Raw genomic sequence first — 27,687 nt, 5'->3', positions numbered from 1 at the left:
AATTTTTAGATATTTTTCGTTTTTATTTATACATGATTTTTGAAGTTTAAAACAATACTAATTGTTTATTTATTTATCATTCATTCAATATTTAATTATTTTTAACTTTAAAAAAATTAAAGAAGATATATTAAGGAAACTCGTTATATAGCATAAAAAGCTATAAATTTTAGGTGTGTGTATATATATATATATATATATATATATATATATATATATATATATATATAAAAGAAGAATAAAATAATAAAGAGTTCACAAGAAAACATAAAATAAACACAGGAAATATTGACTCTAAATTTAATATGTTATATACAAATATATTTTAGTCTTTAGAGTTTGAATTTACATTTTTTTTCCACGATTATATTTTAAAGAGGTATACTAAGTAATGAAAGAAAGTATAAAAAATATTATATTATTTTTTATTTGATGTAAACTGAAATATTTACAAAATGAAATCAGAAATGAAGAATAAAATATCTTATAAAGGTATATTATCACAATTACATGCCTTGACTATTTGAAATAATTTGTTCATAATCAGTAAATTAAGTTAATAGGTTAAATTGCAGCTTTTATGTATTTTTAACTTTATATACGATTTTATTGCTCCTGTTTTAGTCTTTGAAAAATAAATGCACACTGATCAAATATTTAATTTTGCAATTAGTTATTTTGGAACTAGGATTAACCATATACGATAAAATCCGAACTCGTACAATAATCATTCTAAATATCTTATCAACAAAAAATTAGTTCCGTGGACATAAAAATATCCCATATTTCACCAATCATATGAATTTGATAAAGATATTAGTCTAAGTAAAAAATTTCATAATAGAATTGTTAACTTTTATAGTAATTTTGAAAACATATTTTCAATAGTTTTGAATTAATTATGAATATTATATATGAATCTTACTAATTAACATATTAGACTGCTAAAAATAAATAAATATTAAAAATTTATTAAATGCATTTTTCTGATTGAAAAGCATTTTTTTTTTGTCAAATATGGGAGAGTCTTGTGTGATTAGTTGAAGCAAACAGGGTGCAGGGCCCACAGCGGTAACATAGGTGAAATGTTAAAAGGAAAAAAAAGTGGCGAAGGGAATGACACTATAATTACCGACAAGGGAGGAGTGGCTTTCTGGTACATTCGCCTTCGACCGTTTCCCTATAATTCAATACGTGTCAGCCTTTGCGCTTTTCTAGGAACCTTACTCGACCAACGGCTCAACCTGCCATCGTTATCAGAAGTCCGCATCACACCAGCCGTTGGATTCCGATCCTAAGCATAACCCTCATTCTGTTCTACTTCTCACAGAACTAACCCCCACTGAACCCTGGTTAAGTTAATTAACTAGAACAGATAGGTCGAAAAAACCCCTTCCCTTGGAGGCTAATAACTCTTCACCCTCACAGACTCCCATCTTTAAAACCGGCCTCCGAGACTCGCTAGGTTTGCCAAACCAATTCCCCATAGGGGTCCTTAGAGACCAATCCTCTTCCCTCTTTCACTCTCTTTCTCTTTCTCTCTCTCTTACTTTTTCTTCACTTTCCTTATTCCCTCTTTCAATGGCTTCCTCATCTTCCAGAACAAAGTCAAGTGGTCCCGTTCTACGCTCTCTCTCACCCTCCACCAGATTCTGTTCCTACACCACATCCAAAACCCCTTTCTCTTCGCCTTCTTCAGCCTTTGCTTCCTCCACAGCCTCCACCTTCTCCTCTCCCTCCTCCACCTTCTTCACCAACACTCGTCACCAAAACTCCCACTCAAACCACCACACTCATCACCGTGCCGCTTCCCCCACACGTGTCAATCTATACTCACCCACGCCTCCTTCCTCTTCCGTCCGCTTCTCGATCGACCCCCGTTCCATCTCCCCCAACCGCTCCATCTCCAACCAGATCATCACCAAGAACAGCCGTCCCATCTCTGGCCACAAGAAAACCTGCATGTGTTCCCCTACTACACACCCCGGCTCCTTCCGATGCAGCCTACACAAGAACACTGCCAGCAACAACCACCACGCGGATTCCTACCCCTCCAATCGCCTCAATATGCGCAGATCCGCGATGAAGAACTCGCTTGTGAGGATCGGAGGCGTCGAGGGTGAGTGGGTGAAACGTGCCCTAACCGCGCTTATTCGGCCCAGTTCTCATCAGCAAAGGAGGAGAGCGGCCTTCGAGCCCAGGCCCAGCCGTCTCTCTGTCATGTCCAAGGCCCAGGATCTTTGATTTTTTTTTTCAATTTAATTTTACAGGTTCGTTCTCCATTTTACTGCTATTGCGGTGGTTTACCTACCCCTAGCGCCCTGATCTGCCGCCAGAGTTCGATTCCGGCGAAGCGGTTGGGAGGTAGCGGCGAGTCCTCTCCGGCGAGTTTTGATTTCGTCGTCTGGAGCAGCAGATTGGTGAATTGTCAACTTGGCGCATTTCCCCATAGATCTATGACACTGGACCCACACACACAATTGCTATTGTACATAACTTTTGCTATGGAAGCAGAGTTTTGGACCAATTTTCATTTTTGCCTTTTCCATGGTTAAATTTCAGAAAACATACATCATGAAATTCACACATAAGGCTTAATTCGAGGCATAAAATCTTTCAATTAAATTAATTAAATTAAATCCTAAAATTAACGTAAGTTAATTGGTGATGTGGACTCCGTTGATCAATTGCGTGACCCATATCAGTGGTGTGGTTCTGTCTGCAGTGTTCGTTAATTTTCCGTCAATGGCCGCCGTTTCCATTTGGCTCCTGGGTGGTTCCACCGTTAGGAACCTTTCCGTTACCCGTGATGCCGTTGACCGTCTGTTACGTTGGTCCAGTTGCTTTACGTGCTGTGTCAGGTATTCCCCTTTCAGGCTTTATTAATTTATTTTTATTTATTTATTTTCTTTATTATTTATGTTACTAACTTTATATTATTTGTTTTTTCGTATCTAATTTATTTAATTGAAGGTTGGTTGTGTAGCTGGACTTTGGTATTGGGGAATATTTGAATTCTTGTGTCCCAAGTTGGCGTTCATACATTTAGAAGAAGAGGCTGAAGTTTTTGACAAAAGTATCTAGAAACAAACCCTAGCACAAAGGAGGACCAATTCTATGAATTCGGTAACAGGACAAGGAGAAGAACATTAAAAAAAAGATAAAAGTTATACTAAAAATCCTATTATTATATTATAATTATAATATGAATAGTGTGTAGAATGAAACACGCTCTGGTGGGGATGAAATCTGAAATCGGACAAAAATAAGAAAAATAAATATAAAAACGAATAAAGGAATATTTTTGATGAAGTTTTAGGTAAAAATCTAAATATAAAAAATAAAGAAAACTGGAAGTTGGTAACTTTTATTAAATTTAAGAAGGTTTGGTCAGGAAAGTTGAAGAAGGTGGAACTTGTTTATGAAGCAGTGCCAGCTGGCCATGTGGGGTGCTTTTTAATTCGTCTCCAGCTTTCACAATAATAATAATAATAATGCACTATAATTTTGGCATTACTTTTAAATCAATTTTGAAAACGGCTTTTAATTAACAATCATTGATATTATATCGAGGTACTCAGTAAAAAAATTTTGAACCACTCAATTAAAAAATGACACTGTAATATTGGCGAATATTCTTTATTATTTTCAAGCATATATTATTAGAAAATATTTATTGATGGTTGACTGAAAAAACTAAAAGTTATTTAGTGGCAGTGACGTTGTAATGTGGTCATTCTGGCCATCTGGAATGGTAATGTTAATTTTATAAGAAGGAAGGGCACCGAAGTTGCTTACACCTCACGCGTTATGGTTATAGATTAGATCACACGTTCATTCATGCTTACTTTAGTTTTAAGGAAATAAATAAATGGAACGAAAATAGTGGATAAATAATTAATGTTTAATTATTCAGTAAAGTAAAATCTGTGGAAAATAAATAAAAGCACAAACAAATTTACTAATTTCTTTACTCAAATCCCCATTTTTATTAATTTTATTCAACTCAATGTATATTTTTAATATTATTTAAATAATTAAAATATATGTTAACATTTAATACAATATATTATTTCTTTAATTTTATTTAATTTTTTATTTTTTAAAAAATATTTATGTGTAAAGATAATGTCATATGAGAGAAACAGTACTATAACTTACATTAATTCTATTTTTTTAAAATTTATTTAGTTTTAATTTTTTGTTGTTCTTAAATCAATTTTAATCCTACTTTTTTTAACTGGTAAGAAAAATCAAATATAAATCTAATAATTATATTTTAATAATATAATTAAAATAAGTTTAAAAATAAATTTAAAAATATTTAATAAAATATTAGTTTTAATAAACATCATTATAATTTACATGTGTTTTTGTTAATTTTAATAATAATATATGCATTATTATTGTCAAATGGTAAAATACCAATTCTGAAAAAAAAAATAAAAGAAGTTAACAAAATAAAAAAAAATTACATATTACATATAGTACGTAATTTACATACCGTTAACTATTTAAGTTATATAAAAATTAAAACTAAAATTAATAAAACCGTAAAAAGACTAAATTAATAAAATTAGAACTTAATTAAAAATAAAACTAAAAGAAGAAAGAAAATTAATATTTAAGCCTATAAAGAAAATCTATTTTACCAAACCTACTAATAAATTTTGTGTCTATCTTTGTCCCTCCAATCTACCAAACAGACCCGAATTAGTAATTTACTGGGCACAGAGGAAAAGTAAATGAGCAAGACCATGCATATTTATATATATGTATATATGGAATGACTTTATTTCCTTTGTTATTATTGATGAAACTTGTAAATTTAGTTGTTGATTGAATAATATAATCCAACGCATTGATTTAAAAGAGTTGTGAGTAAAATAAATAAAAATTGTATAAATATATTTAATTTGAATTGAGTGTGTGATAAAATAGAAAGGGGATGAAGAGTTTTGGTAGAGCCATTTATCCTTTAATGTCCTAAATATTGGTGTACTTGTGGGACACCAAATAATTGTTAGAGTATGGTATATTTCATCCACTCACAACTACCTACTATATGCTTTTGAAAAAGACCCAACCCATATCCAAACACCTCTTACTTTACACACTTTAATCATCACATCTTCATATTATAAAGATTTATATATATATATATATATATTGAATCTCCTTACACTTTTCACTATTCATATTTTTTATTTAATTCAAATAGTTGATTTAATTTATGATTTTCATTGCTTAAGACGGAGGGCATGACACCATGAATATAGTGTTGGGTCTATCAAAGAGGAGGTTCACTGAGGAGATACAAATATCAATGAAATATAAGTCTAACTATATAAGGAATTGACACACTCTTTACCCAAAATCTTAAAACAATGAGTTAATAGATATTTCATCTTTATATAGTATTTTACTTTCTCATTTCTATCCAATATGAAACTTAGACCGATTATTATATTCCTAACATATAGTTGCTAAATAAATTGTGACCAAAGAAAAAGAGTGACGCAGAAATTTTTAGTCGGTTGAGAGTGACACACTCGAATCCACATTTCTTACATAACTCATTTTGTTGTGCATTTATTCTGATGATGTATCCATCGATAACAATGTATGGTTAGGATTCTCAGAATTCTACTAAGATGGTAATGCAACACGGAATCTTCACAAAAAAGTAAAAACAAAACAAACAAAAATATCTACTTTTCAGAAACGTATATTTCTTAATAATAAGAATTTAATTATCCACACAAAGGCTATTATGAGAGGGAGAATTGGCATCTTTGGTCATAAAGGCTAAAGCTATTGTGGCCACCACAACTTGTGTGCTTCCTTCCTTTCACTTTGCTGTAATCCACACAATTATAATTTAAGCTACCTACTAAATAGTGAATTAGTTTAATTGTTAGAAATTTTTTTAAAAAATAAAATCAATTTATATTATATATATAAATATAAATATTTGTGAAATTAAATTAGATTTAAAAAATAGTTTTTAAAAATGATTTTTGACTTTTGAGAGTGGAGTTCCCTGCTGCGGGTGTCATCAGAAGATACAGTCCAAAATGCTTGGTTGGATGAAAGAATGTCAACTTCGCCACATTGATCTGGAACCATCTTTGCCAGCTCCAACCGGCCAACGTGCCAGATTTGGTTGCTGCCAAAACAGTGCAAATTCAATATATAATAAAACATAAAATTGGGCTGATATGGATTTCTGTAACCAAAACAGGACTTTATTTTTTTTATTTTCTTTTTAGAGAAATACTATACATTGCATGACTGGCGTTTTGGGCTTATTTCCATCTTTCTTGAGGATCATGTTGGCTACAAACATTAGCCCAGTGGGCTTAGTCATAACTGTCTCTGGACCAACAGAAAACAGATAACATAAATTGTTCTCTGCTGTCTCTCAACAGTAGGGCATTCTTATCCCGAAGATCTGTACCGTTGATTGAGTTTTCTTTTATATCTTATTATCTGTTTGCTGTGCAGTAACCGATGAATGGTTGTGATTAGTTAACTCTTGTATGGAGGTAAAGTTAGTTAGCTGTGATTCTTGACTTGCCACCTTGGCTAGGCGTTACAAAAAGAAGAAAAAGAACTAAACCAAAGCAAAAGCATTCTCCCTGTTCCCCTGTTTTTCTCCTCTGACCACATCATGCCTTCCTTTTCCACTCTCCGGAGATGCTCTCCGTTCACCCAACGCTTCCGTACACTGAGTTCTTCTACTTCCCAGTCTTCATCTTCTCCCAGTCCTCGTCGCAATCCCAGTTGGGCTTCGGGTTTAGCCATTGTTGCCGGCGTAGCCTCTGCTCTTGCTCTTTTCTATTGCTACAACTCACCCACTTCACCCTTCCATTCTGTTTTCTTCAACAATATCCCTCGCAGTTCTTCATTGCCATTAACCCTTCCTGAAACTGCTCATGGTTTGCTTGTTCGAGGTAAATTTTCTGTTTTCCAAATGTTTTCGTCTAATCGTACGGCTAGTACTGGAAGATTAAACATTCTTTCTGTCTTCTTGCAGATGCGTACAGAGCCAAGGTTTTCTTCTACTATGAGAAGCGCCTCCGGTTGCATAGTTCACCCTTAAAGGTATATATATAGCTAGCATTGCATTACCTTCATTGTTGTATAAAACCATTTATGCATAGTGAATTCAAGATAAATAGTTTGATTTTTGTTTGTTGAAATTTGATAATTCGGGATATGTTTTTCTCTTTGAAATAATACTTTAAATCTTCATGTTATACATTTCAACATGTTCCGAATACATGGTTGGTATCACAAAAACTCACAGGTTAAAACGTCTTTCATCAGAAAAAAAAAAAAAAACATCCTGGATGAAAATATTCACAAAAATTCTATCAATTAAGATCGGTCCATAATCATTATTTTTAAAAAAGTATTTATTTTAGTTATAAGAAAAAATACAGTTAACTCTTAATTAATAACAAAATTTATATATTTTTAATTTGTTAAAAAATATATACAAAAATTTGATTAAAATAGATTTTGAAAGAAGTATCAACCAGATTGATTGTTGGTTTATATAAGAAAATTATACATTAAAATATTTGGTTAAATAAATATTTAGTTTATTTTTTTTTAACCAACCAAACATATTATTAAAGTATATAAGTTACTGATCTAATTTTGTTATATGAAAAAATTCATCTGAAGGTGAATTAAAACTAAATAAAATATTTTAATTTGAAATTTTGAAATAATAGATTTTAAAAATTTAAAATAATAAATTTATGAATAATAAATTTACGACTTTTTTTATTATATGTTGTTTATTTTTTTCTTTTTTATTGGAAAATTTAAATTTATATTTAAATTCTATCAATTTTTTTCTTCAATAATATATATATATATATATATATATATATATTTAATAATTAAAAATTATTAAAAATAGATACGTTTTCTTGTTTATAAAATTGATAAATAGATTATAATTGATAATTATATTAAACTATATATTATATATTTTATTTAATAACATGATATAAAAATATTGATTTAAATATAATAAAATTATAATATAGTAAACTATTTAATAAAATGTATACTTTTATATTTGTATATAAATATTTTTTGTAAGATTTAATCAAAATCATGTAATAAAATTGAATTCACTTAATCTTAATTCTAATTCTAATCTTAATCCTAATCGAAAGAGACTTTTGGAAATTGAAGTTTTTTTTTTGTTTATTTATTTTTTTTTTTTTTACATTCACTTGTGAGAGTCTTTTAAAAATGATACTTTTTGAGAGTAGGCTAAGACTATCTCATGAATAATGAGAATCGACAAACTTTCTTAAAGTTAAATAGGTTAAGATTTGTGTTACTTATTAAAATTATGTTAGAAATACTGAGTAGAGTAATTTTAGATAATGTTTACGTACTTAGACCCATTGTAGAGAATAGATTCATAATCTAAATTGATTTTGAGGTCAAACAATTTTCTTGTGTTTGTTTTCACACAAAATACTTGCATGAGGTGGCATGTTCACATCAATAAAATAAATCTTCTGAAGTGAAAAATCTAAAACTTAAATGGTTCCACTCTAAATTTAGTTTCAATTAAAATCAGTTTTACAAACATTGAAACAAACCAACATCAAGATTGTAACACCCTTCTAAAGAAAAATCTTTACATTGACAAACTCCATTCTTTCTGTATTAAGGTTTTTGAATACTTTGCATCTTGTCGTACCCCAGAAGGAGAGATACTGATGAAGCCTTCGGACCTAATGCGAGCAGTTGTTCCAGTTTTTCCTCCATCAGAATCCAACCTAGTAAGAGAGGGATACTTGAAAGGTGAAAGAGATCCTGGCCATTTGTGGTGTCCCCCTTCGGATTTTTTTATGCTTTTTGATGTAGACAACGATGGACTTATATCCTTCAAAGAGTGAGTTCTCTAATCTGTATTCACTACAGATTTTGTGCTTATCGAAGACCTGAACCTTTTTTTTTAGTTCAGAGAGCAGGGTTCGTCTATTTTTCTGTCTTCATAATGGTCTCATTTTAACTGGAACAGGTATATATTTTTCGTAACTCTGCTTAGCATCCCAGAATCAAGCTTTTCCGCAGCATTTAAAATGTTTGACAAGGATAATGACGGGTCAGTGCTCATACTACCTTCTTTCAATGAATTACCAATCATATTTTGTAGACCTTACATGCTAGCAGTCCGTGTTAGTAACGTGGTATGTACATGTTGTAAACTGTGATTATTTCTTGCATAACAAGTTACAAATTTGACATTTTTAACCATATGATTAGTTCTAAACACACGGGTTGCTAAGAATGGCAAAAAGAGTTAAGCTCAACGGGTACAAAAGGTAGTCAAGACAATATTTTCAACTTGGAAATCCGAACCAATCCAATCTACCAAGCTCGGTAGCTTAGGATGCCAGCCCTATGTGTCTATGCCAACCTGACTTTATTAAAAAGGTTGAATTCGATAGTCTTGTCAAGATTTGATACACTTTGACCAAGGTCTAATACAGTTTGATCAAGATTTGAAATTGTACAAGCGACGCGAAATCAGTCCAACAGCCTATCATTAGCTCGTTTCCATGTGATATTAAACTTTTGAGGAAAGGAATAAAAAACAAGCGATTTGCGGGCTAGACCAAATTATGTTTTGGAAGTCTTGTATCAACTAGAGATAAGACCAATTTAGAATATATAAGTGGGTGTAAACCTCACCTTACAAGCCGATTTTGTAGGATTGAGTTACACTTAAAGTCCACTTCTTAACATGCTATTAGAGCGTGATTAGAGCATATCTTAGCGATATTTTTTGTTTGTCGGGCATATTGCTCCACTCGTTATCAGGCTGCTATTGGACCACCCATTAATGTCTATTCTCACGCTCGAACTGTATATACCTCGATGTGAGGGGGTGTGTTGGAAGTTCTACATCAAGTAGAGATAAGGCCAATTTAGAATATATAAGTGGGTGCAAACTTCACCTTACAAATTGGTTTTGTAGGGTTGAGTTAGACTTAAAGTCCACTTTTTAACATGGTATCAGAGCCTAGTTAAAGCTTATCCTAACGATATTTGTTGTTTGTTGAACATATTATTCCACCTGTTATCGAACCGTTATTGGACCACCCATTAATGTCTAGTCTCACGCTTGAAATGTATATACCTCGACATAAGGAGGGTGTGTTGGAAGTCCAACATCGACAAGAAATAAGCCAATTTAGAATATATAAGTAGGTGCAAACCTCACTTTACAAACATATTTTATAGGGTTGAATTAGACTTAAAGTCCACCTTTTAACGGTTAAATAAACTTAAACTAAAAAAAGAATTTATTTGTTTATTTAGGTTTGATTGCAATAGCAACCAGGGAGGAGATTTATTATTTTAAAAGTTCGATTATTGAGGAGATATTTTAGCTTTTCTGTTTAAGGGCTAATTTTAAATTTTATTTTACATTGTGTAAGTGGCTACTTAATAGCCTTTTATCTCAATCAATAAAGTAGCATATATTTTACAGAGAAAATATATTTTTGTACCTGAGATTATTTTAACAAAGTGGTACCAGACCTTTATGCTTTGAGTATTGAGAGAAAGAAAAAGGGAGAAGGGGAGAGTAAAACACTATGAGGAGAAAAGTGAGTGCTTGTTTTTTTGTGAGAGATGACAAAGGTTGTCAATGGTATGAGTGTGCCACAATTGACGAGAAAAACCAATTATGATAATTGGTGCCTACAGATGAAGGCGTTATTGAGATGGTATGAGTGTGCACAATTGACGAGAAAAACTAATTATGATAATTGGTGCCTACAGATGAAGGCGTTATTGAGATCCCAAGACGTTTGGGATATGGTGAAAGAAGGGTACGTTGAGCCTGATGCGGACGAAGATCAGACGGTGGCATAGATAGCAACATTGAAGAAAACACGTGCAAGAGATGGGTCAACATTGTATTTTCTCTACAATGCAGTAGATGAGTTGGGATTCGAAAAAATAGCGAATGCCAAATCAGCAAAGGAAGCCTGGAAGATATTGAAGGTTGCGTATAAATGTGACAACCGCGTTAAACAAGTCCAAATACAAGCTCTCAGAGGAGAGTTTGAATAGTTGAAGAGGGAGCCCAAAGAGCATATGACCGAGTACATAACTCGGGTAGAGAAGGTGGCCAACCCACTCGATAGGAATGGAGAACAAATGCCATCTAGCCGGGTTGTGGGAAAATTTTTGAGATCTCTTACAAAAGATTTCGAAAGTATCATGTGCGCCATTGAAGAATCGAAGGACTTATCGGTTCTCACAGTGGATGAACTTGCTGGGTCATTAGAAGCCCACGAACAAAGGAGAAGGAGTTGGGATGATCAGGTTAAACCCGACGATCAAGCACTACATGTACAGTTTGACTCGAATAAATCTCGGATTACTCAGAGCCGAGATCCTGGCGACAGAGGACGAGGATAAGGACAAGGAGGTCAAGGACAAGGAGGTCGAGGACAAGGACGAGGTGGACGTGGTAGAGGCAAGAAGAGAGAATCAATCAGCAGTATTGGCATGACCGAGGACAAGGAAAAGGACGAGGAGATCAGTTAGGAGTGGAATGTTTTAAGTGTGGTAAGCATGGCCACTATGGATATGAATGTAGATCAAGGAAGTGCTACCATTGTGGTAAGCTCGGTCATATTGTTAAATATTGTCGAGTCGAGAAGAAAAGTGAGAGAAACCTTCTTACAGAAAAAGAAGAAGATGAAGAAGAGATGAGAATTTTGTTGACGTCAAAGATCTTAAAGTTGAAAGGGAAGATGAATCTCGTTACTGAAGATGGTGAAGAAAAGTGTGGAATCATGTTGATGGCAAAGAGCTCGGATGTAGTGGACATGGAGAGCCCGATCCCAACAATGGATGAAGTGATCTCAGCAAAGGATGCAACAATTATGGAGAAGGAAAACATGGAGAAAGAACTCAAAGAAAAAGATAAAGAGATTCAACGAATAGGGAGGCTTCTAGATGAAGCTAATGAAATTATGAATAAATAGAAGGTTGAGCTTGAGGAGCTGAAGAAGGCAGCTCTTGAAAAAGAAGATAAAATATCTAGTGTTCTTGAACCAGACGAAGGGGAAGATGAAGATGTTGAGAAGAACCCGATGAAGATGTCAGTCAAGATTGTTGAGAAATCGCCTAAGGTCAGAGATGAGTTGGTTAAGGTTATTGAGAAGTCAGGCATAATAAAGTCAGTCAAAGCTTTAAAGAGGTCAACCAAGGTAAAAGACAGGAAGGCCATAAGGAAAAAGAAGAAGTTAAATGTGATTAAAATAAGCAAACCTGGAGCGGGATGATGCACATGGAAAGAAAGGAAGAAAAAAAATTTAAGTTTATGATGGAGTTTTGTTAAATAAATTTAAATTAAAAAAAAATTTATTTGTTTATTTAGGTTCGATTGCAGTAGCAACCAGATAAGAGATTTATTATTTTAAAAGTTCGATTATTAAGGAGATATTTTAGCTTTTCTGTTTGAGAGCTGATTTTAAATTTTATTTTACATTGTGTAAATGACTATTTAATAGCCTTTTATCTCAATCAATAAAGTAGCACATATTTGTTAAATATATTTTTGTACATGAGATTATTTTAACATTAACAAATTATAAAGTTCAACCTGTTTTCAATTGACAGGTGAGTCCCGTTCCACATGTTTTGAGTGTTTCATCCTACACCTCCAAGAACTTCATCCTACATCTCCAAAATTTTCAAAAATCACATTTATGTCCTCAATTAAATCTAATTAAAATGTAATTAACTTTTAATAAAACAAAAAGAATCTTTAACCACTTTTAACAATTTTATCTTTCTTCAAAACCTTTTCTCTTTATAATATCATTTTAGAATATCATTATGTCATCTCTTCTTTACTCTCTCTCCATATATTATTATTTTGAATTATTTTTTGTTTTATTGTTTTATAATTTTTTTATTTTTATTTTAATTAATTTGTTTTATTTTAGTTAATTAAGTATTTTTATAAATACTTAAATTAATTATATTTATTTTGAAATAAATAATTTATTTTGTAAATATTTAATATTTATTTTAATTTTTTTTAATCTTATAGAATTTAAAGTTTTTATTTGTAATAATATATTAATGAATTATGAATGTAAAAAAAATAAAACTTTATAAATCATTTTCAATTAAAAAGATTTATAATTTGAAAGACTTAATAAATCATAAAATTTCTTAAATATTGAATTAAAAATTTCAAAAGCCAGTTTGCCTTTAAATTTAATAAATATTAAATTAAAAATTTGGAAAACCATGTCAATCATTTTTGTATAAAAAGATTTAAAAATTAATAATATCAATTCAATTAAAAAAATTATAAATTCAAAGACTTAATTGAAAAAAGTTATAAATTCAAAAACTTAATAAATCATTAAAATTTAATAAATATTGAATTACAGATTTTAATATCACAATGGATTTAAAAAATCTACTCATTAATACTCTTGTTTAATGCGATAAATTTTAAAAAAGTCATCTTCTCAGTTTTAATGACAACTAGCAACACAGCACACTTTCACCATATGCCTTGGCTCAAAATTAAAATTGTGAAGGAGAAAGTGAAAAATTAAAAGGGGTGCAGGAAAAAGAGAAATATATAAATTTTTAGCTTCCCTCAATTAGTGAATCACTTCATTCGAAAAAAATATTTAATTCTGACCAATCCTACGAGGACATTTATGGAAAGGAAAAAATTTCTTTAATATCTCTTTTTTTTCACAATTTTTTCACAACGTATACCTGACAGGATTAATTCGTTTCAAATATTTTTTTAAATATAAATTTAAACAAACGAGTAAAATAATGACAGGTGCTCTGTTGGAAGTACAGGATAAAACTGCAATATGAAACATCCTTGGAGGTGCAGATGAAACACTCCCTGTTTTTGGTGTGCCAATGTTAGGTGGAGATTAAACAGGCCGTGTTGGCCCGTATTTTCAGATTGCTAGTCATATGTTAAAGCATCATATAATTGCTAATAGACTGGTTATTCATGGCATCGAATGAAAGAGATAAACAATTATACTATTACAGTGTCATAATTCTGGCTGCATCTTAAATTTGATTTGACGTTCTTGTGGGTGATAACTCTTCCCCTCTTGTTCTTCACTCCTGATGACCTTAATTAGTTTTCTGTATTTCCAGAGAGATAGACAAGGAAGAATTCATGAAAGTCATGCAATCAATGCGATCGCATACCAGACTGGGTGTTCACCATGGGGATGGAAGACGAACTGGCCGAAAGATCAATGCTTCTGTAGAGAATGGAGGGCTGTTGGAATACTTATTTGGTAAAGATGGAAGGGGACGCCTAAAACATGATAAATTCGTTCAGTTTATAAGAGACTTGCATGATGAAGTATGTTGTCTCTAGTTGCTTCTTGCCTATATATGCGCTTGTGATTTAACAGGATAACTTGAATTATTACGCTTGCAAGCTAATTATAATATTATGTGTGTAGATTGTGAGGTTGGAGTTTGCTCATTATAATTATAAATCTCGAAAAACTATATCGGCCAAGGACTTTGCACGCTCCATTGTTTCTTCTGCTGACTTGAGTCATCTAGGCAGGTTGCTTGAACTGGTTGATGACTTGAGCAATGATACACGGCTTAAGGATGTACGCATAACATTTGAGGACTTCAAAACCTTTTCCGAGCTGCGGAAAAAGTTATTACCATTTTCGTTGGCCATTTTCAGTTTTGCAGACGTACAAGGCCTGATAACAAGAGATGATTTTCAGCGAGCTGCATCACATGTACAACCTTTTGATCTCTTTCTCATTTTAATAAAGATGATGGTTATAGGGGTAACTTTTAAGATTATGGAGGGCAGGATTTTGAAGCCATTGAATCGTTGTTTTGTTATAGCTAAAAGTGTATTTCTGATTTCGATATGCCAACTTCTTATGATGTTTGATTGTTGAATTACAGGTTTGCGGTTTGTCTCTCTCGGACAATGTGGTTGAGATTGTTTTCCATTTGTTTGACGCAAATAGGGATGGAAGTTTAAGTACAGAGGAGTTTGTTAGAGTGCTACAACATCGAGAAAGAGACATGGCTCAAACCATGGAGACAGGAATCATGGGATTTTTGTCATGCTGCTGGAAATGTACGGACACCTCTCCATCTTCACGGTTGTTTTCCTGGTTTTGATTTAGGTTACAGGTATCCTCAAGTCAATACAACAGAGTAGGCAGTGAAACGGAAATTCTCGTTTTGAAAATCAACATGTCACGTAAATAGTCACCTTGTGATATCCAGAACTGTTAGTTCTTAGACAGTAAACACACCTCAGCAGTGTAAACTGTTATTCTTAATGTAAGAACATTTGTTTTTGGATAATTACATTGGCAAATGATTTTCATTACAACAAACTACTACAGTTACAAATCAGGTGTCTTCTGTCTAACTACCTAAACTCAACTAACATTTTGTTTGGTTTTCGAAAGAAAAAAAAAAGTGATAGAATAGAAACTAGAATGACAGAAAATGCATAGTTGAAAAGAAAATGAAAAGAAATATTTTTTTTTCCCTACATGCAAAAGATAACATAAATAACCAACAAAGTTGAAAAAGACAATTAATTCAAAATCACAATAATTAAAATAAAGTGAAATGATAAAAAATATTGGTTGAATGAATATGACCAGTATTCTATGACATTTTTAATTATAAATTATTATTAGTATATTTTTAGATAATTATTATAAAATTAAAAAATTTACAATAAAAAAGTTCTATAATGGTACTAAATATACAATTGTCCAACTTTGATTATTTAAAAAAAGAAATGCTTTAATAATGAATACTGGAACATTAAAACTTAAAATAAATAAATACTTGTCCTTTCCACTTTTACCGCGTTGTAATTAGGTACACATAGTTGATAAGCATACAATTTTATTCAACTAATCTACACTTATAGTTATTACTATGATTTTATTAAATAATTTAATTAAATATTTTATTATTGGAAAGAGCTGTAATGTGTTTGTATATAGAAAAAGGTGCTTGTCAAAATACTTTTTTTTTTCCATTGTATTTTAATTGCTCAATATTAGAAATTAAAAAAAATGGTTAGGATAATGAATGTAAATTCAACTGTATTTATTTCTATCTATTTGTACTCTAAATATTTATTTATAAAAATTAAAAATTATCCAAAAGTATGTAATATTATCAAGAATGTAATAAAAAAAACACATTTTTTTAATTCTAAATAAGAAAAAGATTATAATTTATAAATTTCAAGACATAATATTAGACAATTTAAAATGATTTAAGTAATATAAAATATGAAATGAATCAAAGAAATTTTGTATGTCCAACTTAAATAAAAAAAGGGTTAAATATCAATATTCGTATTCATGTTCGATCAATTGAGATATTATTTTTTACCAACATTATAACTAGTTAAAATAACTCCCTCGTCTATGCATTTATTTGTCATCTACGAGTATGTATAAATATTTCAATGATAGTTTAAAGTTTATTTTTCATTTAAAACCAAAATCTATTTCAATTAAACAAAATTAATAGTTTTTTTTTTCATATGTACTTCCAAGTATATTCCTAAGCGAAGAAACTTTTATCCTTGTGGCAGAGTTGACTTGGCCAAACTAAGCCCTAGAGATAAGTGCTTATGCAATAAAAGTTGGCTTAATCTGTAGTGCCGCAATCACTGTAGTCGTGTTCTTCGCAATTTTCTCTGCACAAGATATTCATTCCCCCCAAAACCAACCGTTCAATTCAGTTCTCCTTTTTCATCTACCTGTATTCTCTTCCTTTCTTCCTTCATTCATTTCTCTTTTCAATCTTGATTGGGACTATCCCTTTGGTTCTTAATGGGAAAGCCCTCAGGGAAGAAGAAGGGTATCGCTACTCCGGCTCCTGCAAATTCACATGCCAAACCTGCCAAGTCCTCAAAGGCTTTCGATGAAGATACAGCAATGTTCATTAACATGTCACAAGAGTTCAGAGAAGAAGGTAACAAGTTGTTTCAGAAGAAGGATCACGAAGGCGCCATGCTCAAGTACGAGAAGGCACTGAAGCTGCTTCCCAAGAACCACATAGATGTCGCACACCTTCATACCAACATGGCCACGTGTTACATGCAATTGGGTCTCGGGGAATACCCTCGAGCCATTCACGAATGCAATTTGGCGCTGGATGTGTCTCCAAGGTACAGCAAAGCTCTTCTGAAAAGAGCCACGTGCTATCGTGAGCTTAATCGCTTGGATTTGGCGCTAAGGGATGTTAATCTTGTTTTGAGCATGGAGCCGAATAACCTCACCGCGTTGGAGCTTCTCGAGAGTCTCACGAAGTCAACGGAAGAAAAGGGGGTCTCTGTTGATGATAAAAGGGTGGCTTTTGATACCACCGTTTATCACTCTCCTTCTCCTTCTTCGCAAAAACTGAAGAAGAAGAGAGGTAAAAAAATTGAGGACAAGGTGGTTGTGGAGGAAAAGTTGGGTGTCATTGTTGAGGATAAAAAGGTGGTTTCCGAACCAATTGGCCAAGAAGGCAAGGTGGTTTCCAAAACAATAGGGCAAGAAGGCAAGGTGGTTTCAAAAACAATTGGGCAAGTAAAAGAGTTGGATTCAAAAACAATTGAGCAAGAAAAAAAGGTGGTGGAAATCAAACCTGTGGAGGAAGAAAAAACTGTCACGATCACAAGGAGCGTGAAGTTGGTGTTTGGAGAAGATATAAGGTGGGCTCAGTTACCCGTGAATTGTAGCGCGAAGTTGGTGAGGGATATAGCTAGGAACCGGTTTCCAGGTTTGAAGGGAGTTCTTGTCAAGTATAAGGATAAAGAAGGTGATTTGGTTACTATCACTACTACAGATGAACTAAGGTTAGCTGAAAAGTCTGCTCCTGAGAAGGGATCGTTTAGGCTTTATATTTCTGAGGTCAGTCCAGATCAAGAACCTTCTTATGATGGAACTACAACCAATGGGAATGAGGTGCAAAGGGATGGTGGAAATCAAAATGATGGTTTTGAGAATAGGGGTACGGAAGAAGGCAGAGATGAAGATGCTGCAAAAAGGATGATTACTGTGGAGGACTGGCTTCTCCAGTTTGCAAGGCTGTTCAAGAACCATGTAGGGTTTGAGTCTGATTCTTATCTAGATACTCATGAGTTTGCAATGAAGCTGTACGGAGAAGCGATGGAAGATACGGTAGCAAGCAATGATGCTCAAGAACTTTTTGGAATTGCTGCTGATAAATTTCAAGAGATGGCTGCCTTGGCACTGTTTAATTGGGGAAGTGTTCAGATGTCCAGGGCAAGGAACCAAGGTTTCTTTTCGGAGGATGGGGCTAGAGAATCTTCCTTGGAGCATATAAAAGCTGCATATGAGTTGGCAAAAAAGGAGTACGAGAAAGCAGAATTGAGATATGAAGAAGCCTTGAAAATCAAACCTGACTTCTACGAAGGATATCTTGCTCTTGGGCATCAGCAGTTTGAGCAAGCAAGGCTGTGCTGGTGTTATGCATTGGCATGCAAGGACTCAAATGCTGGCTTTTCTGAGGAGGTTCTACAACTTTATAACAAGGCAGAGGATAGCATGGAGAAAGGCATCTTGATGTGGGAGGAGGTTGAGGAGCAGCGTTTGAATGGAATATCCAAATCAGATAAATATAAAGAACAGTTAGAGAAAATGGGCTTGGATGGTCTTTTCAAAGATGTTTCTGATGATGAAGCTTCAAAGCAAGCTGCAAAGATGAGATCTCAGATACACCTTCTATGGGGAACCTTGTTGTATGAACGTTCTGTTGTGGAATATAAGCTTGGCCTTCCCACATGGGAGGAATGTTTGGAGGTTGCTGTAGAAAAATTTGAACTAGCTGGAACTTCTGGAACAGATATTGCTTTCATTGTAAAGAATCACTGCTCAAATGAAACAGCGCTTGAAGGTATGAGATGGACAAATGTGATTTTCCTTTAAAATAGATCTTTTAGGATTATAGATAGCTAACAATCCATTCTTCTCAATGATAGGGTTCAAAATTGATGAGATAGTACAGGCATGGAATGAGATGTACGATGCTCAGGGGTGGCAGTTTGGTGATCCATCATTTCGACTTGAACCATTGTTTCGTCGGCGTGTTCCTAAACTCCATTCCATATTGGAGCAGTTTTAAGTTTTCTTCTTTAGTTAAAAATTCTTCAGAGGCATGATTTCTTTTGTCTTGGTATTTTTGAAGCTGTCTTCATCCCCTCCTAAGATGGGTAAGTGAGACCATACATGTTCTACAATTTTGTTTTCGGTGCTCCTCTTACAGAAAATCTTCTTCCAACAGGATTTATTTATTTATTTATTTTGAAAATTTACGTTTATAACTGAAATTGTTGTTTCATGAACAACGGGATGCTGGACTAGCAGGCTAGATGTTTTCTGCTGGCATGATCTATTTATGTTTTGAATGGGGTAGAGGGGGGATAAATTGCTGTTCATGATTTGCATATTCAAAACACTACTGAGGTTATTTCTGTTTGTGGTAGAAAAGATCTTAGGAATTTTAGTTTCTTTTTTTCATGTATATCAATTTGCCTGCGTAAACCAAATGATAATATTTTATGGTTACCGCTCGGTATTTTTATATAGCTACCGTCCGGTACATCTTTTATAACCGCTCGGTTGGGCTGCATGACCCACCTTTGTGGTTATCCTTCCCTTTATATATCTCTCTCTTTTTCTGTACTTTACACAATCTATCAATCAATCTATAATACTTTCTTTTTCTCTGGCTTATCTAGTCTCTCTCTTCTCTTCCTTTAAGCCTTTCTCTTTACCGTGATGTGATTCTATGACCAAACCTTAATTATTTTTTAATTGCCAACAAACTAAAAACGTATCTAGATGGGTTGGCTGAATAACAATGACAAATAATAACAGGTGCCAGTTTCCTGCCACCATAATTCTGATGGTGAATGGCTTTTCTACTATTTAAGATGTTTCTGTTAGAGAAGATAAAGCAAGTTTTCAGAAGATATAAACCTTAGCCGGTCAGATTTAGAAGGTTTAGTTAAATTTAAAGTCTTCTTAAGAGTGTGTTTGTTTGACCCTCAGCCAAACTTTTAGATTTGTCTGTAGATTACCATGACACTAGGTATTACAGAGACAATTATTATCATGCGTTAGTTTCTGTTGAGTTTGCTGTGAGAATTGAGAAACAAATTCATCTAATGCATCAGGAAAAAGTTAATGTGAACAACTTCTGAGGAAAGAAGAATCCTTCTTGCATAAAGAACTTTGGAGATCAAAGGGCATTGTCAATGAATTTTGATACTGTGGTAATCCATACATCAGAACTAAAGAAACAATATCAAACAAACAGAGAGACTTTGTTAAGAGGGGGAAAAAGAAATAAAAAAAAAAACTAGGGGATTTCAAATGCTGACGCCTTTCCTGCATACCTAATTATATATCCATGTTATGTTTCCCCCTCAAAGCCTCTTTCTAATCGGCTTTTTATTTCATTTCAAGCCAAGCTTTTGTGCCGAAGGGTTCATCGATCCCTGTTATATCTGAAGTTCTGAGCAATAAAATCAATTCTACTTACTGCTTCTGCAGTTTTATGGACTCTGTTTTAGGAATTTAGGCTATCAAATGCAAGAGACAAAGTATTGTTTTGATTGACCTTCGAAAAGTGCAATACTAGAATTGAGCGGAAATATGTTCTTACCTAGTAGGATTTATATAAACTTATATAATAACATAGAAACATGCACAATGGTTAATGTAGCTAATGTTTATATGTATTATTAACTAACAATAGTAAATCTTTGGGGTGACTTTCTCATATTCATCCCATTTTTTTTAATGGGATATATAAAATATAATTGTTGAGTCACTGTTTGATTGATATCACTGTTCATGGTGACCACTGTCACTTTATCATATGAATGACTCCAGCAAACAATTTCTAAGAATAGATTTGCCTGTTTTCATTCAGTTCCCTCACACTTTCCTGACTGGAAGAAACTCTTGGCTTTTGGCGTTAGACTTAGGACAGAAGCCGATTACTATCACATTAATATCTTGTATATGTTCATTGTCCATACTATGTAAGCAAAAGCTTCTGTTATATTAACTCGTAAATATTAATATTTGGGCTACATAAGAGTGTTCTGGATTGACTAATAATAAAAGTTAAGAATAGTTTTAGTATTTTACAGTTGTCCTTAACATTTATTATTTCCATCTTAAAATTTTTTATTGTTATAAAACTATTATTACATACCTTCAACTGTGTTTTTTTTTTTCTGTCTTTTTGCTCAATTACCTTTTACTGATGTGGTTGGCCTGAAGGGGTTTTCTTGACTCTTTTTTTATGCAGGGATTTTTGTTCTGCATACTGTTGTTTAGCTCATTGTTCGGTGCTATGATTGGATTATTTTTTCTGATGCCAGTGTTATACTAGTTGGGATTTGAGACTAGAAAAGCTGGTTATATATATTTATTTTGTTTTTATTATACTTGAAGAGATTTGCTGCAGGGTTTCATTCTTTAAGGTGTACCAGTATATTGGATGATTTGATTTGTTCAGCTTGCACCAAAAATATATACACATATACAGATTTTTTTCATAGGTAAAGGCTTGTGTTTAATATTGTAATGTGTTCTTGGTGAGTGATTAAGTGGTGGAAATGTAACAATTTATGGATGTCAAGTACCACATTATATTATTCATTTTTATCATATTTTTCGTCCAATTCTATATATAACCCCCCTTATGCACACATAAATTCACTTTAATTAATATGATTATAGTGTATGATTATTTTAGTTGAAATTGAATTTGTAAGTAGTATCCTTCAGCCGCTATAATTTTATTTGTATAATATAATGGTTTTTTTGGTTCTACATTAACACTTATGTTAATTTAGAGTTTAATTTATCTTTTTGTAAGTAAAATTAGATCCCACCCCATTAAGATGGAAATAAATTGGTGTTTTAATTTTTTTTTTTTACAACTAATAAACTTTAAAAAGAAAAATATTGGATCTACTTAATAAGATGATGAGTTTATAAAAAATAGAAAATGAAAAATGTATCAAAAAGTAAATAGAAGATAAGAGAATGAGAAAATATAAAAAAAAAATTATATAAATTCAATTATAATATATATATATATATATATATATATATATATATATATGTGTGTGTGTGTGTGTGTGTTTTTATATTTATATTTGTTTCTAGTGAAATTATATTAAGAACATATTTTACTTGTGAAAAACATGTAATTACACTATATATTAAATCTATTGAATAATCTTTCTGAGATACCTACTTAAATGCTTAAACCTATCACAAATCACCTCAAATTACACCTCACAATATATAAAAAGATTAACAAATATATTGAAAAGAACTAAACCAAAATTTTAAATTTTATTTATTTTGAGAACACATTATATCTTATTTTTTCACTTTTAACTACTAAATTTCCAAATGAGTTAATTTCCTTCCATTCTTTTCAAGACTTCTAAAAACAGAGAAAATAAATAAAAAAAAAACATTTTCATTACTCCCTTACAGATCTTAAGAGAAATAGATCAAGACAATAATATAACTATTGGAAAAGTAATAAAAATATATAAATAATAATAATAAAGACTAATGATAAAACAAAGATTTTGATAATTCAGACAAAACAATTCTTATATAAAAAAAATAATAATATAAAATAAAAGTTGTAAAAGAGGAAAGAAATAGAAGATCGTCTTTATACCCACATTGCACATAAAGAGAAAACTTATAAATTATATGCGCTTATTTCCTCATATCCAATAATTTATCAGATTAATCGAGTAGTGCGAAAAATATCTAAATTTAGAAATATCAATATTTTAAAATACAACATATATCATATAGCTAAAAACTTGTTTTTTATAAGTGGTGTCTTTTCTTACAAACTTGTAGTATTTTTCTTACAAACTTGTAGTATTTATAAGGAGAGTAAATATGAGTAAACATGATTAAAATAAAGTAATAAATCTTATTAAACTAAAATAAATGTAATATAATAAAAAAAATTCACCCATAAATAATATTTACCTATAAAATTAATAATTCATAAAAATATGAATAACAATAAAATACTTTAATTTTTTTTTAAATTATATTAAATATTTACATCAACAATTTCATAATTAAAGTGAAAGCAAATGATGAGAATAAATGATAGTTTGAAAAAGATTTTTTTTTCATTACGCGCTTTTATAGATAATGGAATCATAATTGTGTCTAACACAAGATTTGATTAAATTAATGTTTATAATTAATATTAATTAGTTTAAATAATGAGAAATTTAGAGAATAACATGATAACTAAAACATATCATCACAATCATGTAATTAAGGAAAATTTAACATAAAATGAATATAAAAGTAGCAATAGATAATGAAGAGTAGCAGTAAACAATATTATTGTTTTTTATTTTCTCTAGTTATTGATTACTTTTCTATTAATCTTCTGTGACTGATTTCATTTTTGAAATGTTCAGTGACTCTCACAATCCTTGTGTTGCATTGTCAAAGGCTAAACCTGCTCCAATCTTGTGACTGTCGAGGCTCAAACACAAAAGCTCTACCATCTGTTAGCCCCACAACAAATTGGCTTGGCTTATGTGGATGTGCAGCAATAGCTATTGGAGACATGCTTGAACTGCAATAAACAAAATAACAAATAATATAATATAATTATAATGCATATAATTATAATAAACAAAATAACAAATAAACTCATGAAAACATACCTTGGGATTGTAGAAATGTAAGTTGAGAGATTAATCTTACAACGTAGTTGAAACTTTAAAGTATCAAGTATTGCCACAGTTCCATGAACAAAACTGACATACACAGCTTGACCATCAGATGAAAAAGTAGCTTGGGAGATAACCCCTGCAACTCTTGGAACCCACTACCATGAAACAAAAAGTTTGTACATTTGTTTAGTAACAAAACTCGTTTTATACGAAGAAAACAATATCATAAGTTGAAGGGAAAAATGAAAAACCTGGTTACAACATTTGAGATCTGTTGCTTCATACATTGCAAGACAATCACTTCGTACAACAAGAAAGTGCTTCTGATATAGGTGAAATTGAATATGTGTCTCAGATGCTACATCTGGCACTCTTTCTCCATATATTTTCAAGTACCCATCTTTCAGTTTTTTCCATCCATTGCTGTTCCATACAAATATCTAGTGATAATTAAAAAATGACAAATCAAGTTAATATATGGAGCCAACCAGCAAAATCGACTAACTATATGTTATAAGATAGGATTTTTTTTTTTTATTTAATATAATATTTAGACTCTTGAATTATTTTTAATATATAAAAATAATTACAAAATAAGTATTATATACTAACCTGATCATTTACACCAATGGAAACAAGGAGATCAAAACTAATTGAAAATGCAAGGTCGGAAACTCTTTTGGTGTGACCTTCAAGTTTGCTTATAATCTGTACAAAAGTAAGATACAAAAAGTTATACCTTGAACCTCTTCTAAGTAGAAGTAGGTGATGAAACATATGTTTCTCAACATAAAACTTGTATACCTTATTTGTACTAGCGTTGTATATAATTATACTGAAATCATCCATACCAATAGCGAGTATATTATTATCACGAGGGTAGAAGGTGAGACAAGTTGCCATAGGTGGCGGTGGCATGATAGTCGCCAAACTCTGTATTTATTAACATATATTATCAAACAAAATCATAGTTTCATTGTAAACATGTACTAGCAAAATTGTAAATGGTAGCGTGATGTCAAATAAATTAAAAAACAAAAAAAGATAACAATGGATAATGTTTATAAACAATTTCATATAAATTCGAAGATTTCTTTGATATAATAATTTTTTTATCTTTTTGGTTTACCTTAAACGAGAAGATGTTGAAGAAGGAGATTGGTCCCCCAGACGTTGACATGAGATATAAATCGTTCTTTGATAAGGAGAAAGAAGAAATTGGGTCTCCACTATATGAACTTGCAAGTTTATTGCTCATCAATTGAAAGTCACTCCTTGGTTGCCAAATGTAAGGAGAAATTTGTGCAGTTGCCTACATGGATTACTTATATTTTATGATAAATTCAACTACAAAGTAAGAAAACTAAAAGAAAGGATGGGGATTTTATGTTTTCACTTACCTTGCCATCCGGGTTAAGATTATTGCATGGCCACTTCCAAAGTAGATGATGACCATTTGATGCCAATGCCAAAATGCCATTTCCCTCATTTGTGTAAGTCAGTCTAAGTATCTGTTTCATCGTTCACAAAGTTAATGATAATTTCTTGTTTTTGTGAAACCCAGTCGTAAATTCTAACATGTACTATTGTTTGTGTAAATTAATCCATGGGATCATGTACTAATTGTTATGTTATGATGGCAATTATCTTTGAAAATTTATGTGAAAGAGGAGTTAAACATTTTAAAAGGATGATATTTATCAAGTTGAATTATTTTTTAAAATTAGTGATAATACATGTAACTTTTAGCAATAATCGCCCTAAAATGTCATACCTTAGATATTTTGGGATGAGTTGGAAGCTCTAAGAATTGACAAGGGGACGACTCACAAATTTCTAAGTAATTAGAAAGCTTTGAATTTCTATGAGATTCTTCAATTGAATCTGACCTCCTATCTTCCAAGCCTTCTTGATGCCCATTCTTTTACAAAACGCAAGTTGAAATCAGGGCAAACAAAAAAAAAAGTTATATTATGTAGACAATGCTTTTCAAGTGAAGTTGAAAATTGGAAATAATAACAAAACCAAGATTAGAGGTTTTGCAAGCAGCAAAAACAATAATCATAACAGTAATCATGGACAAAAACAATGTTGTTGGAGATGCTTTTGGTTTTGCTTTTTTTTTTTCTCAAATCTTGGTATATCTTTTATATAATCAACAGTGTTTAACAAAAGAAATCTAACTAACCTCCTCTGACACCTGCAGTGATAATACATTACGATCCTCCATTGTAGCTTCTGGAGAAAGGACATGGATTATTACCATCATAGACAATAATTGAAATGATTTCATTAAGCAAGAAAAAATCTCAAGAACACCCAGATTTGCTAATGCAGCACAAAATGCTACAAAGGCAATTAAAACATAAGAGTTAGAATTGCGATCTGAGATATGCTTACCAGATAGCAAGTTTTCAATTGAATCACTGCCTTCTGATTGCAAAGACGAAACACGGTCCATCAGAAAGGTTTTCATGTCAGTAACTCCAAGTGGATCTTTACGAAGTTTATGTTGCCAATTCAAACTGACAGAATGAACAGCAAGTAAATTTTACACCAACAGCTGAAAAAAAGCACCATTGCTATATGTCTATTATCATCTCTAAGTTGGAAAAAAGAGTGAAACCTTTGGTTCAGAAGATAATATAATCTCTGTCTTCTAAAGGTAGGAAACTTCAATTTTCCATGGAGCTCAGGATTTCCCTCAATGAGTTTTATAATAGCACCTGCAACAATTTTCCTCACAGAATTTGCATCTCCATATGTTGAAAGTGATGCATGCTCCCTGATCAGACCCAGAAAAAATTTAATCTTAAAACACATCAACCTCACGTATAAAATTAGAACACTGAAAATTGAGTTGTACCTTATATCGTTGATTGTCAAAAGCTGAGTCATTTCATTATACAGTTCTTCGTGCCCGGGAAAAAAGACGTTTAGATCCTTAAGGAGAATATCTAAAGCCTTGTCACGATCGTGACTAATGAAGGATGAAACAAGTCAAACTAGTTTAGAGAAACATCCCTAAATGAAAACTTAGGATTTTTGAAAATAATAAGATTAGTCCAATGAGGTTTTTCTTAAACTGACAAGATCCTTCCAATTTCTAAGACAGTATAAAGCTTACATGTCCAATGCTTCAAGGTATTTTTGTTTTCTGATTTCAAAGTATATTTTGGTTGAGTGCATGTTGTCATCTATGCTTGTAAATCTAGAAAGATAGTTCTCTGCATCATTCCATTTTCCAACAAGTAACATCTCCTCGAAATGCTTCATGTTGAAGTATAGCCCACTTTCACACTCAAGCCTATGAATAAAAGAATAAAAAATTAAAGGAAACAAAATGTCAAAAGATCAATGATGAAAACAAAACCCAGAACTGAATTTATTTATATACAGACGGTAACCCACATTTGTGCAGTTTCCTTCAACCCCTCTTCATTGAGAAATTGTAAGGTTAAGAAAACAAGATCTTTATCTAGAGCAGAGTTCTCCATTACAAATCTGTATCTTTCTATTATCAACCCTGCATCATAATTATATAAAAATCAAAACTTTTACTCAAATCGTGATAGTTGTCCAATTCAAATGCTCAAAACAGTCTTTTTATTGAAATGGCAAACTGATTGACCATAGAAAATTTGCATGCACGATAAAGAAAAATAAAGAAAAAAAATAAGGGATCGAAAATGAAACCCAAAGAAAGGTGCAAAGGTTCACCCAGAACGCAAACCAAAAGAGAAAAAAAGGATGAAAATTAAGAAGAAAACATGAGAAGGTTTTTATCTAACTGGAGAAAATAAACCTTTGTGTAAGAAATGTTGGCCAAACCACCAAGG

General features: G+C 31.9%; 4 protein-coding genes across 7 annotated transcripts; 3 read left to right on the top strand and 1 right to left on the bottom strand.

The window, feature by feature from the left end:
* Positions 1 to 1,453: 1,453 nt before the first annotated feature.
* Positions 1,454 to 3,934, top strand: LOC106760949 (putative protein TPRXL). 3 transcript variants are annotated; one of them, XR_002667840.1, is made up of 3 exons: positions 1,455 to 2,488; positions 2,726 to 2,861; positions 2,974 to 3,934. XR_002667840.1 is itself a non-coding variant. In XM_022780860.1 (2 exons), exons 1-2 carry the CDS (start codon positions 1,582 to 1,584, stop codon positions 2,315 to 2,317), a joined length of 585 nt encoding a protein of 194 aa, XP_022636581.1. In that variant the 5' UTR covers positions 1,454 to 1,581; the 3' UTR covers positions 2,318 to 2,533. The 3 variants fall into 3 exon arrangements, 2 of the variants coding, with proteins under 2 accessions (XP_022636581.1, XP_014499884.1); XM_022780860.1 differs by lacking the exons at positions 2,726 to 2,861; positions 2,974 to 3,934 and having other exon boundaries at positions 1,454 to 2,119; positions 2,271 to 2,533; XM_014644398.2 differs by lacking the exons at positions 2,726 to 2,861; positions 2,974 to 3,934 and having other exon boundaries at positions 1,455 to 2,533.
* Positions 3,935 to 6,543: 2,609 nt separating this feature from the next.
* Positions 6,544 to 15,368, top strand: LOC106760414 (calcium uptake protein, mitochondrial). The gene is made up of 7 exons (XM_014643848.2): positions 6,544 to 6,956; positions 7,040 to 7,107; positions 8,709 to 8,932; positions 9,062 to 9,145; positions 14,215 to 14,428; positions 14,532 to 14,828; positions 15,004 to 15,368. Exons 1-7 carry the CDS (start codon positions 6,674 to 6,676, stop codon positions 15,223 to 15,225), a joined length of 1,392 nt encoding a protein of 463 aa, XP_014499334.1. The 5' UTR covers positions 6,544 to 6,673; the 3' UTR covers positions 15,226 to 15,368.
* Positions 15,369 to 16,653: 1,285 nt separating this feature from the next.
* On the top strand, positions 16,654 to 21,776 carry LOC106762368 (protein PHOX1). Of its 2 annotated transcripts, XR_002667839.1 has the most exons (3): positions 16,654 to 18,987; positions 19,073 to 19,303; positions 21,415 to 21,776. XR_002667839.1 is itself a non-coding variant. In XM_022780859.1 (2 exons), the coding sequence occupies exons 1-2, from the start codon at positions 16,917 to 16,919 to the stop codon at positions 19,213 to 19,215; spliced, it is 2,214 nt and encodes a 737-aa protein (XP_022636580.1). In that variant the 5' UTR covers positions 16,654 to 16,916; the 3' UTR covers positions 19,216 to 19,435. The 2 variants fall into 2 exon arrangements, 1 of the variants encoding a protein (XP_022636580.1); XM_022780859.1 differs by lacking the exon at positions 21,415 to 21,776 and having other exon boundaries at positions 19,073 to 19,435.
* Positions 21,777 to 24,198: 2,422 nt separating this feature from the next.
* Positions 24,199 to 27,626, bottom strand: LOC111241585 (topless-related protein 1-like; the record flags this gene model as incomplete). The annotated part of the gene is made up of 11 exons (XM_022780241.1): positions 27,260 to 27,626; positions 26,976 to 27,155; positions 26,475 to 26,828; positions 26,249 to 26,373; positions 26,037 to 26,086; positions 25,623 to 25,769; positions 25,249 to 25,359; positions 24,978 to 25,160; positions 24,653 to 24,781; positions 24,461 to 24,556; positions 24,199 to 24,288 (listed from the first exon to the last, which is right to left on the bottom strand). Coding segments are annotated over exons 1-11 (1,551 nt in total), but the record flags the coding sequence as incomplete, so codon positions are not given.
* Between the last annotated feature and the right edge of the window lie 61 nt (positions 27,627 to 27,687).

This window comes from Vigna radiata, chromosome 5 (assembly GCF_000741045.1).
Source record: "Vigna radiata var. radiata cultivar VC1973A chromosome 5, Vradiata_ver6, whole genome shotgun sequence".
In the NCBI taxonomy this organism is placed as follows: Eukaryota; Viridiplantae; Streptophyta; class Magnoliopsida; order Fabales; family Fabaceae; genus Vigna; species Vigna radiata.
Note: the sequence above shows the minus strand (reverse complement) of the source record. Positions and strands in the feature narration are given on the sequence as shown.

Coding starts and splice junctions, on each gene's coding strand:
- LOC106760949 (XM_014644398.2), top strand. CDS start 1,582: ATGGCTTCCTCATCTTCCAGAACAAAGTCAAGTGGTCCCGTTCTACGC.
- LOC106760414 (XM_014643848.2), top strand. CDS start 6,674: ATGCCTTCCTTTTCCACTCTCCGGAGATGCTCTCCGTTCACCCAACGC. Junction 7,108..8,708: donor TGCATAGTTCACCCTTAAAG/GTATATATATAG, acceptor TTCTGTATTAAG/GTTTTTGAATACTTTGCATC. Junction 9,146..14,214: donor TTTGACAAGGATAATGACGG/GTCAGTGCTCAT, acceptor CTGTATTTCCAG/AGAGATAGACAAGGAAGAAT.
- LOC106762368 (XM_022780859.1), top strand. CDS start 16,917: ATGGGAAAGCCCTCAGGGAAGAAGAAGGGTATCGCTACTCCGGCTCCT. Junction 18,988..19,072: donor AAATGAAACAGCGCTTGAAG/GTATGAGATGGA, acceptor TCTCAATGATAG/GGTTCAAAATTGATGAGATA.